The sequence below is a fragment of the Monopterus albus genome, unplaced genomic scaffold (genome assembly GCF_001952655.1).
Source record: "Monopterus albus unplaced genomic scaffold, M_albus_1.0 scaffold37.1, whole genome shotgun sequence".
Lineage (NCBI taxonomy): Eukaryota > Metazoa > Chordata > Actinopteri > Synbranchiformes > Synbranchidae > Monopterus > Monopterus albus.
This window is the reverse complement of record NW_018127917.1, coordinates 1,848,124-1,863,967: the sequence shown is the minus strand read 5'-3', so window position 1 is coordinate 1,863,967 and position 15,844 is coordinate 1,848,124. Positions and strand designations below refer to the sequence as shown.

The 15,844-nt window shown below is 41.5% G+C and overlaps 2 protein-coding genes across 2 annotated transcripts in view; one reads left to right on the top strand and one right to left on the bottom strand.

The window, feature by feature from the left end:
• The window catches only part of camsap1b (calmodulin regulated spectrin-associated protein 1b), a 24,516-nt gene extending 22,127 nt beyond the window's left edge, over window positions 1–2,389 (top strand). The window contains exons 17-19 of the mRNA XM_020598265.1: window positions 121–233; window positions 523–641; window positions 1,109–2,389. Coding sequence (XP_020453921.1) covers window positions 121–233; window positions 523–641; window positions 1,109–1,405 — 529 coding nt within the window. The 3' untranslated portion in view covers window positions 1,406–2,389. The remainder of the gene's footprint in view (window positions 1–120; window positions 234–522; window positions 642–1,108) is intronic.
• An 8,800-nt stretch (window positions 2,390–11,189) lies between these two features.
• The window catches only part of kcnt1b (potassium sodium-activated channel subfamily T member 1b), a 63,669-nt gene continuing 59,014 nt past the window's right edge, over window positions 11,190–15,844 (bottom strand). The window contains 2 exon segments of the mRNA XM_020598264.1: window positions 11,190–13,878; window positions 14,938–15,021. Of these exon segments, the coding sequence (XP_020453920.1) occupies window positions 13,757–13,878; window positions 14,938–15,021 (206 nt within the window). The 3' untranslated portion in view covers window positions 11,190–13,756.

Sequence of the window (15,844 nt, the reverse complement as noted above, 5' to 3'; positions counted from 1 at the left end):
GGGGGGGGTTCTACTAGAGTGAGTTTGTGCATTGTTCTTGTTTGTGATTTACAGTACTTTTGTATACAAAAACTGTCATGTCATCATTTGACCTGTACCTCCTTGGGTCTTGTCTTCCAGCTGTGACTCTGTGGAGTCGTTTCCAGGCAGTCGTAACAACAGTCGAGCTGCAGAAAGAGACTGGGACAACGGCTCCACTGCATCTTCCATCACTTCCATGGCTGAATACACTGGTCAGTGCACACATTTCATTTTGTTGTTGTTTTTTTCCTCAGATGAAATACTGTGACAACAGGCCTGTGGTTGTGTTTTTTGTTTAGTTTTTTCTTTCAGGTATCCATTGGTCAATGACAAACAGATCAATAAGTCACAATAAACATGGCTGGAGTGTTTTGCTTGTTGTATTTTTCAGTCACTGTTGCATGAAGTAGACTTGCAGTTAATTTATGATCATATGACTAAGTAGTTTCTCTCTTCCTGTTACATAAGACTAATGGGGGCTAACCAGCTTTTCTCATTTAGGTCCCAAACTCTTCAAGGAGCCCAGCGCCAAGTCAAACAAGCCAATCATCCACAATGCAATCTCGCACTGCTGCCTGGCTGGCAAAGTCAATGAGCCCCAGAAGAACCAGATCCTAGAGGTCAGTTCTCTGATTTAAGGAGCTGTTGGAACCATCTGTTCATGTAAAGTCACTGTAGTCAGAAAAATCGCTGTAAATAATTAAAGCTGCCTCTCCAATGCTATATGGAGCAGTTTTCTGATCTCAGTACAGTTACCTTGGTGTAGTCTTCAGAGTTGAAACAATTAGTCATATAACTGATTAGTCCATGGAATGAAGATTGACAACTAATAGTAATTTAACTTCACCCTATGTATTTGTATGGAAATGTGTAGTTTTCTGATACAAGACATGACCCAGTTTTTTCAAATGTAAATTCCCAGGAAAAGATTTTTACATTACTCATTTTGCTCAGTTCCTGCTTTTTCAAGTTTCATGCCACAAGTCTTACATTGAAAAGTCTGCTGTTTAAATGTACCTATGTCATGTAAGTTCCATATTATCTTTTTTTTTTTTTTTAACTCCTGGTACACCTTCTTTTATACCAGGAGCTGGAGAAGTGTGAGTCCAACCACCTGATGATCCTGTTTCGTGACGGCGGCTGTCAGTTCCGGGCGCTCTACTCGTACTTCCCTGACACTGAGGAGATACAGAAGCTGACGGGCACCGGGCCCAAGAGCATCAGCAAGAAGATGATCGACAAGCTGTACAAGTACAACTCAGACCGAAAGCAGTTCACCGTCATCCCTGCCAAGACTGTGTCAGTCAGTGTGGATGCCCTGACCATCCACAACCACCTGTGGCAGGCCAAGAGAGGTGCTGTGCCAAAGAAAAGTGGAAAATAGCAGGCCGGAGTTGGAACCCTCTAACATCCAAATCATCTTATGCCCATTTTGCTCGTTTCCTGAATAGACTACATTGATGCCCACAGCCATGCTCAGTCTGGAAACCCACTCAGGAGGGGGCACATCTTTTGGCGTGGGGCCTTCTGTAGGTGGACCAAGGCTGAAACCAGGGGAAAGGGAAAGATATGTGCGTGTCAGAGGTGGTCTGAGAGACCGGTGCTTGCAACATACAGAGTAATGCCGGCTGATTTAGTGTCTTCTTCCAGTGATCTCAGTGCAATCTGTTCAGATTTCTTTTGGTCCGGCTCCGGTTTAGTACAACAACCGTGACGCAAGCATGTGGCATTTTTTTCCTCTGTCTCTCTTCATATGTGGTGGATGTTCATTTTGACATGAAGTATTTATTGGTTCAGCACTGTCATGGCTGAGAGCTCAGGTGCAGCACTAAAATCCTTCCTTTTCTCTGGAAACGCCTCGTCTTTGGACAAAAGGAGGGAAACATTAGGGGATTTCTGCCGCTCTATTCAGAAAGCCTGAAGCAAAGGAACCTTTTGTACAACCCTTTAGGACTGTCGAGCTGCTCTGCTGTCCCAACAAAAACTGTCTTTTCCTGCGTGGATGGTTGAATCAGGCTGGCATTGCCAAATTTGCCTCACCAGGGATCTCCAAAAAAACCCGCTGCACTGAACTGTCATCTTCTTTTATCACAGGGGAGTGCGTCAGGTCTCCTCAGACATCCGTTGGCCTTTCACGCATCATGGTACTGTCGTCTGTTTATTGAACCGCTTTTTAAAGTAGGCGCTGATTGTGTAGCACTGGATATGTGTATTAGCAAAAAAAAAAACAAACAAAAAAAAACATGTCGACGGTCATTTTAAACACTTTTATTTGTCGAACCATCCTTTTTCTCCTAGGTGTCAAGAGAAGATGAATGATGAGCTTTGGTACAGAAACAATTTTTTTTTTTTTTTTTTTTTGTTATTGTAACATGTGGCCAGATGAAAAATTAATACATTTACAAATAAAGTCCATTTCTTCACACCTAGTCAGATTATTTCACTTCAGCTCCTTTCCACTAGCCTCTCACACTTCTCTGCCTGAATGAGCCACAGGCAAACACTCTCTCACTTCTCCCAGATCCCCCTCAGGGCAATTCACATCTCAGTGCCACCTAATTTGCATATTATTGCAGCTATCAGAGCTGTGTTTCTGTGTGTTTCTCTTCAGCTGTGCTGTTCGAATTCAGTTAGTATACCCTCAGACACAATGTTAGTTGGTGGGAGATGACTTACCTGTCACGTGCGCGACCTCGGTGACGTGCGTGTGCCGTCCTCCTGGCACGCTGACGCACTCCAATATATCCGGATTAGCTTGGCTCGCCCTGGGGTAACCACAACATAATAAATTATAAATGTGAACCACTATCTAACACTCCCAGAGCACATTTTATGAAACAGACTGTATTTTGCAAATGAATTACCAACCTGTGACCGACGGTTCCAGTCCTCAGACGCGCCTCCTGACGCAATGCTCCACCCGTTTTCCTCGTTATTTTGGCTCACCAGAGAGTAATGATGTCCTCCAAATATGAAATTTATTCCTCTGCGTCAATTTCAGAACCTTCTCTCGCCTAAAAATCATGTCCAGGTCCGTCTAACAACTTATTCGCCTGGATACAGCGCAAAGTGGGAGACTGGCTCTCCAGCTCTAAATATTCTGTCTGCCCAGCAACACGGGCGGGTGTCGTCTTTCAACGTGATCATAAAACATGCAAATAACCCTCATAACTGACAAGGAGACCGATCAATAGGTTGTAAACATGGCACATTGGTCACATCCGACTACACACTCCTTCTGTTCGGGTCATTTTGTCCCGTACAATATTTATGGATTCATAAATCCACATCTATAAGATTTTTTCACTTCTGCTCACTTCTACTACTTTCAAGGTGATCATAAAACATGCAAATAACCCTCATAACTGACAAGGAGACCCAATAGGTTGTAAACATGGCACATTGGTCACATCCGACTACACACTCCTTCTGATCGGGTCATTGTGTAATGCACGGGGGGGCTGCGGTGGTCCTGCATCAAAAATTTCTTCAGATTTGTGTTCTTCACACAAAATGATCGAAGCATTTTAAATTTCAGCCCAAAAAAATGTTTAGAAATATTTTTTTTCTTAAGGTGAAAATTGAATCCGGTGCATTTTGCACCGAACAGAACACAAGGGTTAAGCTACATAGTCAAAACATCTTCAGGCCTCCCTGGTGCAAACTGCCTCGCACTCCACCAGCCAACTGGAACAGCGTCTTCTAAAATGCCTTAACGCCCGCGCTCATAACCATGGCAAACTCGGATCTGCCATGGCAACAGCGTTTCTTTGTCACACCTGCTAATTCAGGCAATCACAAGACCTGCAAACTTGGTAAGCTGTTGCTCCAGGTGCAGTCCAAGTTGTAGAGCTGCATCCTGCAGTGATAACAATGATCACGGTAACGGGTAAGTGCTAGTATTTCATGTTCGTAGTTTATGTAGCAAACGATAAGGTGATCAATACTAATGCGATTCCTCTGTCTCTCCACAGTTGCTGCTACTCTTGTGTTGCTGCTGGCCAGTGGGCAGTTGGGCCATTCTTGTGTTGGAGAAGGACCGATTTTGATCTGCCAGAACATCCCTTCAGGTGAGCACTTTTGGCTTGATTCAGAACGTTTATATGTCTTTAAGACTTTGCAAGACAAAGTACATGGAGCTGAATGAATGTTGGATTTTGATATGATTAGATTCCTTTCTCACTACAGCTTTTTTTATTTTATTTTATTTTTTAAGTTAATGAGACTGCAAATCTGCAGCCGCTCTACAAGTCTCTAATTCTCAGTGAATGGTGACTGCTGACTGACATGAGGGATGAGATTAAATAAATCCTGGAACTTAGCCTGGTCTGGAGCAGGCTAGCTCCACAGAATAAATCTCCATGGTAATTTATACCATAACATCCTACTGAAATCTAATCCAGCTTTCGTGCAACCGGATCACGGATAAGTTGAGCCAGGATCACCAAGATATCCCGGCTTAATCCCTTATCCTAGTTTTGTGCAACAGGCCCCTGGTATGGGATGCCATTTCTGTGCAATATATACATCTGTGTTTACATCAATGCAAAGAGGCAACAAGTAAAAGCACAGTACAAGCCGATGGGAATGTAATTACTGGTGGATCTCGGTGCCATGGCCATCAAAATTTTTACCTGATTTCATGCCATTCCCTTCAAAAGTTGTTGAAACCTTTTCAGTAGTGGACCAACTGGCCAACACTGCCATCTCAAGAGCCGTGATGCTGGCCTGGCTGAAAAACCTGGGTTGCTTATTAAGTCTCTTATATGATCGTTCGACCGGAACAACTTGAGGTCGAGTGAAGACAGAGGATCTCCTAAGACGGTTAAATCTCTCCTGAGGAGTGAGGACTGACCCATGAGCCAGGATACATGAGTGTCCTTCACAGAAGTCTTTTACAGACTGACGTGCTCCTTAATTGGAAATCAGTCGGTGATTGGATGCATCCGATGAAGGAACGGACATCTCATGTCCCTTAAAACGTTTCCTCATTTTCTCTCTTCTCACATTTTCCTCACATCTCACAAAACTAAGACAAGGAAAAGAACCATTTGAGGGACCCATGTAAGAGACTTAGGAAGCAGCCAGAGTCACACTGACATCTGGAGACTGAATTCTTGAAAATGACTCTCACTTGTGGTTATCAAAAAGTGCAGTGTCTGTTGATCTCACACTGCATAATTACCACTAGATGGCAGCAAACGCAGGTCTTTGAAATGGCTCTGATTAAAAACTATATTGGCACAAATAGATGATCAAAGATTTTTATTGTCAATTCACTATATGTGCAGAACATACAGAAAATCTAAATACGGTTTCTCTCACCTAGTATTGAATGCCATACTATTTAGGAAACTAAAATAGAATAAAAGTAGGATTAAAAAGAATAAGAAAACTAAATCAAAGTGATTAGGATAAAACTAAATGGTACAACCTGATAGGCTATGACTCAAACCATGTACAATCAGTGACAGTAGTGCAAATGGTAACAAGAAGATTGTCAGATTGAGATGCGCATGGACAGTGGTGCAAATGACCAACAGCAGCAGATATAAAAACAGTCAGCAGCAGATTCGAGGAAGTAGAGGCGTGTTTGAGCTTTCTTGGCCAGTGATGTGGTGTTGTTGGTCCCGGCGAGGTCCTCAGAGATGTGCACCCCCAGGAACTTGGTGCTGCTCACTCTCTCCACTACAGCACCGTTGATGGTCAGTGGGGGATGCTTTAGAGGTTTCCTCCTGAAGTCAACAACAATCTCTTTAGTCTTCTCTACATTGAGGAAGGGGTTATTGTCTTTATACCACTGTACCAGTTGGCACACCTCACTCCTGTAGTTGGCCTCATCATTGTTGATAATGAGGCCAACTACAGTTGTGTCATCTGCAAACTTGACAATGTGGTTGGTGCTGCAGGTTGGCACACAGTCGTGGGTCAGCAGCGTGAAGAGCAATGGGCTGAGCACACACCCCTATAAAGCTCTTGTACTCAGCGTGATGGTCTTGGAGATGTTGCTGCCGACCGGCACATTTTGTGGCCTCCCTGTTAGAAAGTCTAGCACCCAGTTGCAGAGAGAGGTTTTGAGTCCCAAGTGTCCAAAAACATCAACTTTAATGAGTACACTGGCACCAGTCATCTTGTAGGTGACTCAAATTACACAGAGCCACTGAGTTTCCCTTTAATGGATCTTGTGCCTGCGTTGGTAACTGCAGATGTAAGGTTGCAAATTTTTCAGTCTGTAACTTCCCAGCATTTAGTCTGGACACATGCCTTTGCTATATATTCGGATGCTGTTTTTCTAGCTGGCTTCTGTAATCCCAGGTTTTCTACACAGTAACTGTGATTCTAACTCTTTTAGATTTCAGGCCTGGTTATTTGACCTTGGTGATGTTTCTACGTAACGTTGGTGAGATCAACTCCACGGTGTTTCGCAGCAACAGCCTCAGCTCTGTAACCAGGCTCAGGATCAACAACGCTGGTGTCACAGGAATCGCTGAAGGGGCCTTTGGTTCCTTCCAGTACCTCACAAGCCTCAGTTTAAACAATAACCAGGTGACCCAGATTAACCCAAAATGGTTCAGCCAGCCTGCTGTCCTCACTGAGCTCAGCTTGGCAGACAACCAGATTGAAGTTGTGAACGCGTCTATGCTCACTGGACTCGTTAACCTCAGGAATCTCTATCTGAATAAGAACAGAATCAGAAACATTGATCCAAAAAGTTTTAGCTCCCAGACCAACTTGACTTCGTTGGACTTGTCTGAGAACAGGATGACTCAGGTCTCACCTCAGGTCTTCAGCTCTCTCAGGTCTGCCAGGATCAGACTGGATGGGAACCCCTGGAACTGTTCGTGTGACGCTAAGCACTCTGTCGACTACCTGAGAGGTTTGTGAAATGTGAGACCAAGACGTCCTGCGTGTTTACAGAACATTCAGAAAACTAAAGCTGCTTCTCTTCTCAGACCTACAGAGCAGATCTCAACTAGACAAAGAGATGGAGGTGACCTGTAAGAGTCCACCATCTCTGAAGGATCGACCTGTGTGGAACGTGTCAGTGTGTGAGACATCGCCTACACCATCAGGGATACAAACTGTCCAACCCAAACCCAGTGATGTAGTCACAGCTGTCCCTGTGTCCTCTGGTACATCTGCTTCTTTCTCGTCTCAGTTTTTGTTTTTTGCTTGAAATTTGATTTATTTTACCGTTTCTGTCCAACAAATTTCCAGGAGACTCTCTACATAGTTTGTTTAAAAATGAGTGAATATTTGGTTGAGGATACTTTTGAGTTAGGATATTTTTGAGAAAGGCCGATGCAATTTGATGCTAAATACAAGGGAAGTAGAGAGAACGTCAGTTGCTACAGTTATTACATATTCACTCGTATTTTTAAGAAAAAAAGACTCCACAAAATTATCTGGAAAATACAGGACCTGTAAAATAGAATTATCTGACCCCAGATGGTGACTGGCTCCCTACATTAGGCGGTGTTTGCTTAGCATCTCTGTTGTTCCCTTTAGCAGCAGCTCTGTCACGACCAACATCAAAGACAAAGACCTCAGTCCAACCCAAATCCACTGAAGCCCCCTTAACACGCTCTCTGCACACTGGTACATGTGCTTCTTCTTGATGTCTGAAATTCTTTACAATTAGAGTGAGTTTAGTATCTCTGTTCTCTCTAGCAGCACCTCCAGTCTGGACGGCAACAGAGACAAAAACCTCTGTCCACCCCAAACCCACCAGTATCCTCACTACAGACACTATGAAGACGGGTACATTTGGTTCTTCTTTTCTTAGTTGTATTCCTATTTAAACTTTTTACCAATGGAATCAGACTCTTACAGATCAAGATCTGAGAAACAAGGTGTAATTTCAAGAAAAAAGCCATAAGAGAAAAAAAGTGTTATGTTCACCCACATCGAGTAACTGTCATTTTAATATCATTAAACGTCTGATAATAAGATGCTTATCTTTTGAAACCTCCACATCCCCCATTGTCCACTGCTCTTTAAATCATTGACTCCTTCAACTTTATTCTTCTCAGATATATTTGTCCACAACAGTGGCTCTAATATGCTGACACACAATATTAATGACTCATTGCACCGATTTTTAATATTTTTATCGTTTGTCTTTTACTGTTGCTTAGCAGGATATTTGAAAAATGAACTAAGAATTTTCAGTTCCATGCATTGTCGTTAGGTTTTTGTGGTGCAGCACCACCATGTGGCCACTCCTGTGATTTTTCTCATTCATCATTTCTGCACTGTGAAGGCCAAAACACCAAGTTAACTTGTTTTGCTCAAGACAAATCTGAGTGTAGACCCATCCATTTCTGCCAGAATCAATTGATGCAAAACACATTTTCCCATAAATTTCATCCAGTTTTCTTCTAATTTGAAACATAACATAAAATATAGTTAGGACCCCGTTTAGGTGTTTGAGATTAAAGTAGGAATATTTTGCTCTTTTTGTAATATTTCAGAGAAAGTGTTTATTTTTTTCTCATATTACTTTTCACATAAATGTTAAATTGTGACATTATCCTTCAATGCTTGAAAACACATTGACACAGGAACTATGGCCCCTGAATGTTTCTTTTCCAATGTACAGTGTTTATCATTTTCACCCATTTTAACAAAGATTCAAACTAAATGTTATGGCTGATCAGTGTATATATTTATAATGCCAAGCTGCTTTCCCATCATCAGTTGTAATGTTTCACATAACTCCTAAATGCACTGAAAATGTCTTAACTACATTTAGATGAGCACACACCCCTATGTTGTTATCCTGAAAAATGTGCTACAGATGGCATCACAGCAACATGATAAAGTGAACCATCAATCAGTGGTCCTGGCTTGAAAGTTTGCACATTTCATCTTTGTACAATGCCCAAGTTTTCCCAGTGTTTCTTGACTTTATTTTGACGTAGAGTCAACATTTCTAAAACATTTCTATTATATAACTCATTCACAAGACTGGTGAGGTGTGTACTCACAGTGCCTGGTTATTTAGCTTTTTTGTTGTTCCCTCTAGCGACTTACGTGACTTCACCTCCATCAACACCACCACCATCAGAAACACAAACTTTTGTCCACCTCAGTCCTACTGACATGCCCATAACGGTCCCTCCGCATACCGGAGATACTGGTATGTTTGATTCTTTGGGCTTTTGTTTGATATTTGAAAGTCTAAAATCAGAAGACCACCACTAATGTGTATATTATAATGTTCATATGTCTGTCTTTCCTTCTAGAAACTTGTGTGACCCCAGAACCACGTTGCCTGGCAGCGCTGCACAGAAGGAAGCGCAACAACAAAGCTGTGATACCTGCACGTACAAAAGAAGAAAGAAGGAAGCCGGAAGAAGACAGCAGATCCATGCGGGATCGGTCACCAGGACACTCTGAGGAGAGAGACCAGGAAGCAGCTTGGAGGAGGCCTTTTACTGGAGTCAGAGCTAAGTCAGCTAATGCTATTCTCTTGATGTCTCCTGTTTGTGTGTCAGGGAAAGATCAAGTTACTTTTCAAAAAGAGACAGAGGCCCAGTCCACAGACACAGCAAACCAAGTGGAAGGAAAATCAAAGCTGGTAAATGAAACTGAAGCAGCAGGAGGAATCCAGACAGAAACTCTCTCAGACACCATTGAGGAAAAAGAGAAACAAGCAGACGCTGGTAGAATTCTAGATGAAAACACCCACCGTGTTTCTGTCCTCACTGAGACGGTACCTTATCTGAGCAATGGTGCAAACCCTGATGAGCTCCACAAACAGTTCACTGACAGTCCGGTTCAAAAATCACTGACAAGAAAGGTCATGGGGAGGATCTCCACCTGGCCTCCGACTGCAGTTCAGTGGCAGGCAAGATGTAAAATGCAAGAGGAAGAGGACAGGTCTGGTGGCATGGCTGCTTGGACACAAAAAGAAATTTTCAAATTCTCAGGTGAATTGAAGAAAATTGTAAACAAAGTGGAGCATCCGTCTGGTTCTGATCAGGACCAGATGAAAGGCGAAACAGAGAAAAATCAAATAGCAGATTTACAAACGGCTCCATTAAAAGGTTCCCCAAACCCAAATGACAAGACCACTCCTGTCAGTGAGGCTGATACCCACACTGACAAGAGGCTAGAGGATGGACTAAAGAAAAAGGAAACGATCCAGGATGCAGCCACTGAGAGACAGGCAAACAGTGAAACCCCAACTCTGAATCTTGGACAAAATCCATACCACAAACCTGCAGAAAAACATGGACACAAGCCCAACAACAAGCCAGAGGACAGTAATGAGGCAAAGCCAACAGTGATGAGCAGACAGCGAGGAGAAAACAGAACCACTGGCTCAAAGGCCCCCTCTGGTGGTGCCTCGCCAGATGATGAAACGCTGCTGTCCGGCAACGAGTATGCCTTCATGGACCTGCTGCATGAAGTTGTGCAGAACAACGGCCGCTGGACCCGTGAGAGGTGGAAGCGAACGCACACCAACAAGCAGGGGCATTAAGAACGAGGTGCCAGATCACTTTAAAAAGTTTTGTACACCTATCATCACACGCTGCTTGGTAGTTTTATTCTAGCACTCTCTAAGTAAAATGGTTTTACCTGCTGCTGCAGTTTAAAATTCTAAAGTCAACACTTAATGAAACAGTTTGACATGTTGAGGAACACATTTATTTGGTGTCTGGATTGTTGTGCTGTTGTATATTAATGGGTTATTATTACTGATCTATTAAGCAGCATTTTGTTTTACTTGGTTGAGGCAGTGTTAATAAACCGATTAAAATATTGAGCAGTGCACATCACTATTACCCAGAACCCAAAGAGGCACATTTGTCCACTACAGTCCAATCCTCAATATTATTAACAGTAAATAAAACGTATTAAAATAACTAGACAAATGCATTTCCTGAAGAAAATGCATGTGGATGTTGACTGCTGAAGAATTGCCCTGAAAATGCTGCAATCTCATGTTGCTTGATCTTTAACAGCCATGACGATGACAGAAAGCGAATAAGCATATTTCCCAAAACGTCAAACTATTCCTTTAGTGGTGGGTAAATAATAGCACCATGATGAAATGAAAACTGTGACTGTCAACTGTAAAATTATACGTTAACTGCATGTGATATCTTAATATTCCTCTTGCTGTTTGAAAATGAGAGGAAATAAAAACATTAATTCGATCTGGCTGCATGCAGCATTTATTTGTTCACATTTTATACAGAGAGAGAAGTGCACTTGCTTCTCTTAAGAAATAGTACAAAATGGATCAAACCCTTCTTGACAATGACTTAAAAACAAAGTGACGGTAAACATAATACATAGGCTTTTGAGACCTCATGCATGTTCCATTCATATAAATACACATTATCAAATAATGGCTCCAACTTGGCAAGCAGCTGACTTGGTTATGGGTTCCTCTAGCAGCAGATGTCCTGTTAAATGTATAAATGTATTGTTCTTGGCAAGCTTGTGTATCAAAACATGCTTTGTAGCCTTTACAGTACATGCCCCTTGTTGTATTGTAAGTATAAGTCTTAATGCTCTATGGAGCATTAAGACTTATCAGAAGTGAGGATCCAGGAAGACGTTAAGTGAATGGATCTGCTCGCTGATCGCGTCATCTCACTCACGTTTTCACTCAGCTGTCCCTGTAAACTTGAGCAAAGATTGACAGCACATTTCATTGCAACAAAATACACAGTATTAAACATGAAAAAAGCATATACTGATTCCTTAAACTAAACTGGCAGACCAAGCCATCTAAGATTACTTCATTACTTTCGCCTGATATTCCTCAGACATATGAAAAATAAAAATGGCACACGGTAAAGAAAGCTTTGCAAACATGTGCAAGGTAAAACAAATGCCTATAATGAGTTACAGGAATGGTTGAATACTGTCTGCCGTGTCGTACAGATTCAGATTAAAGGGTCATGCTGTTGCGCTCTAGACATCCCCGCAGAGCTTAGTGCAAAATTAGTTCAAGTCCTCGTTCACGTTTTATCACACAGAAGACTGAAAGAACAAAATGGAAAACAGTGAATAGGTGAAGTTAGTATTTACAGTGATCAAACCGGACATCCAGCTGAGAAATGACAAATCAAGATTACACTTTGCGCACGGACCCTGTCGTATACACAATGCATGGCCTGTCAGTTTGGAAAAGAGAGCACTTCATTTTCTGCTCCAGTATGTTTCAAATGAATTTGGAAACGGGTAACAGGATAGGAATAGATGTCACTGTGCAAAACTGCTACCAGTCGCCTGGAATTCAGATGAATTAAAGTTAAAAGAATAAACAGCCTGACTGATACTGACATGAGGTTAAATCAATTGGATATTGATATTCCTGCCAGGATAGTTGTAAACAAATACTTCTGATAAGGAGGTTAAAGTGGAACTTGACATTTTTTTGGAATAAACACTTTCTTCCTGAGAGTTAAATGAGAAGACAAACCACTCTCATTCCTGTACAGTAAATATGAAGCTACAGCAAATCACCTGCTGCTTCATGTTTACATCTAGGTATGAGGCTGGTGTCAAGCTTCTGATTTAACTCTGAAAAGTGAATAAGCATATTTGACTAAATTTAGGCCACCTGTTACTTTAAAATTTGTCATTAAAGAGTTGTAAAAAAAATGCTATGTAATGTGTGAGACATTGTACAGATAAAACCTATCGGCTATAACTGAGCTCTGGGGGCAAGCTTGTATTATTAACATCAGATTAGATTTTGATGGCTGAAGTTGTTACAGTACAAAGGGATACATTTATGCCAATTTACTGATTTTTCTTTTGGCATTTCTATACCACATATACATGATATAATCAAAAACTGTTATCATATAACAGAATGGCACATAATGTATAAACCAATGAAAGATATACAGCAAAAAAAAAAGCAGAGTAAACCAATTGTAACGTTACAGTTGACATTATTTGGGACACTTGAAATTGTGAAATAACTTAACAGTATTCACTTGAACAATTACTACAACAAAAATCAGTTTTAAAAACCCAACAAAATGCTAACACATCTGATTAGAGTGCCACTACAGATAATCTCACTTAAAAAAGTGCTTATTAAGTTAATGTTAATCCTGTCTGAATACAAACAGTTAAAATGTAATAAATTAGGAAAATTGCACATGTACTGTAATTTCATGGTAAATGAATAGCTAAATATTCTAAACATTTACCCATTTCTTTAGAAAAGGTATTAAGATGTGGAGGAGGGTGTAGTTTCTCCGAGATTCAGTTATTTTGTAAGTGTAGCTACGGGCGTCAGTCAGCCCGAGTCATGGCACGAGGGCAACGTCACCCCTGAGCAAAACAGGTTGAGTATAATGCTCATGCACCATCCTGTATGTTCACAAATAGCTCCTGTCACTGTCCGAAGAACTCATCAAAGCCCTCTGTCCTTTGGTTGGGAGGAGGGAGCTGTCCCCAGTGCTTGCTTCTCAGTTTGTGAGGGTGATGTGTAGGTACAGTACGTCTGCCTGGGGGAGGGGGGTCGATGACGAGGCACTCTTCATGCATCCTCCCGTAGCAGCTCAGTGGTCTCTCAGGGTCGTCTTAAGATGTTGTTTGTTTCTGGTCTGAGACTGAGAGATGTGTAATGCACTTTCACTATGGACAGCTGTTCTTGGCCCGAGACATGGCTTCATCTTTGTGAGACAAAAGATCTCTGTCGGCCTGGGTGGGGCTTAAAAGTTAAGGGTCAGGGTGTTAAGGACTGTGGGGGGTTTCAGAGGTGAGTCTCGTCTCTTGTCTCTGTGCCAAAGTCCTGTTGGTTCCTGGTACCGTGGGCCTGTCCCACCTGTGAGTCCTCTGGCATGTGTGCCAGCGGGTCAGAGCGGATAATGTACAAAAAAAAAAAAAAAAAAAATTCAATTCAACAATCTGGCAGCATGTGAGCAAGATGGTGGAAATCTGGATTAAAACCTGAGCTGCATGTTGACTGTCAAATTTTTGGCACATTAGTAGCCTCAAGGTTCTGATATGTTTGAACTAAATTGGTCTTCATACAACCAGCTGTCTGAAAGAAGGAGCGTTCATATTTGTTCTGACTGACTATGGTTGACAGCACAGTGAAATGTTGGCCATTGTAGAGAGGACCAAGACACAGTGTGCAAATGTTGACATCGGTGCACAGTTTTGGTCAGTTTTTCCTCAAACGCATGTACAGTGTGGTACTTGGTTGTACACACTAAAAATGACAAGTGACTGTGTAAAGTTCAAACCCTGCATACTTTCTCACCTCCTCAACTGGCATGATTTCAGAAATTGATTTCAAGAATTTGTGGGCCAGATCCATGAATGTATTATGAAAGCTGGATGCAATTTGTCCCCAGTGGCCACTCGTGGTACTGCAATGTAAAAATCCTCCTGGGGCCCAAAAAGCAGTTTTCCCATATACAACAATGACAGAAGACACTGTCAACTGTTGACAGGACACGTCGAACTCTAAACCAGGTCATTGTAAATTTTATTTTTGTGATGTCATTACATTGTAAAATCTATGGGCTGAACACGTGGATGGGAGGGGCCGGTGGGGGAAACACTAATGTGCATGTGCATTGGATTCCACAAAGTGGAAGCAAACCTGAGAGATTGGGTGCCATTTGGTAATCTGCTATCCTGTTCTCATAATGCATCCACGGACACAGGCCTCCGCTGCTAATTTAGCTATGAGAGAGCTGGTGGGGGTGGTTTCAGTCATCTGATGACATGAAGCAACCTTTAAAGGCAATTTGGCTACACTTGCAGCGTTGACTTAATGCTAATGTTGTGCAGACAGATACCGGCAGCACCAAATTTTCTCTACTACTGTTTCACTACCTTAGCGGCATAATGAAGTTGTTACCTAATGGAAGTTTACTGGATCAGGGGAAAAAAAGGAAAATGTTCTCTGCTTTGGTCCTTACACAATGTCGTTGAGCTCCAGGATGGTGTCAGGAGGAGGATTGATGAGGACGTAGGACAGGGTGTTCTGGTGGTCGTTCATCTCGTCTAGAAAAAGAAACAGACAATAGCTTCAGAGCTGCTCTGGAGCCTCCTTCATTAGACAGCAGATCAGCCAGCCCTCTCTTCTCGTGGCCAAGCGTCCAGTGAGGACAAAGGCAAAGTAACCCACATATACTATAAGACCAAGTGGTATGAAAATAGGTATTGAACACTCTTTTCCTAGACCAGCTATAAAGTAAAGAGATGCTTGTTACAACTGTTAACTATTACAAGTTAATAAAAAAATTCTCCATACCAATAGCTACTTTCACAATTAGATACATTTACAATCTTAAAAAAAAAAAATATCATACTGTATGTTATGTTGGCTTTTTTTCAACATGAACATAACCTAAACAGTCCTGATATGTTTTTTTCCTGTTACCAGGATAAGATATGTTTTTTCCTGTTACCAGGATACATACTCACATTTACAGTTGAAAAATGAGATTATAAGTTACTTCAAACTTAAACTAGCATCTCTGTTATTCTGTTCTTCTCCATCCACATTTCCGCCAACAATATCGGCCAGTTCTTCTGTCTGGCAGATTATTAATCTAGCTGTAATTATTGATGTACGAATGTTTTGTTGATACTTACTTATATATGTGACAGTTTATCTAGTCAAAGTGATTTATTTTTATTATTTGATGTTAAAATAGTTTTAGTTATTGATAAATTTGTCAATCAACAGATTTTGATTTAAATAGTTGTATAATTTTAATAATTCCTCTTTTATTCAAAACTAAAATTTGTAAATTGATTTTCATGGAAAAGTGTACCTGTAAAGCTTTACAGTGAAACTATCCTCCCTATATCTAAATAGCTG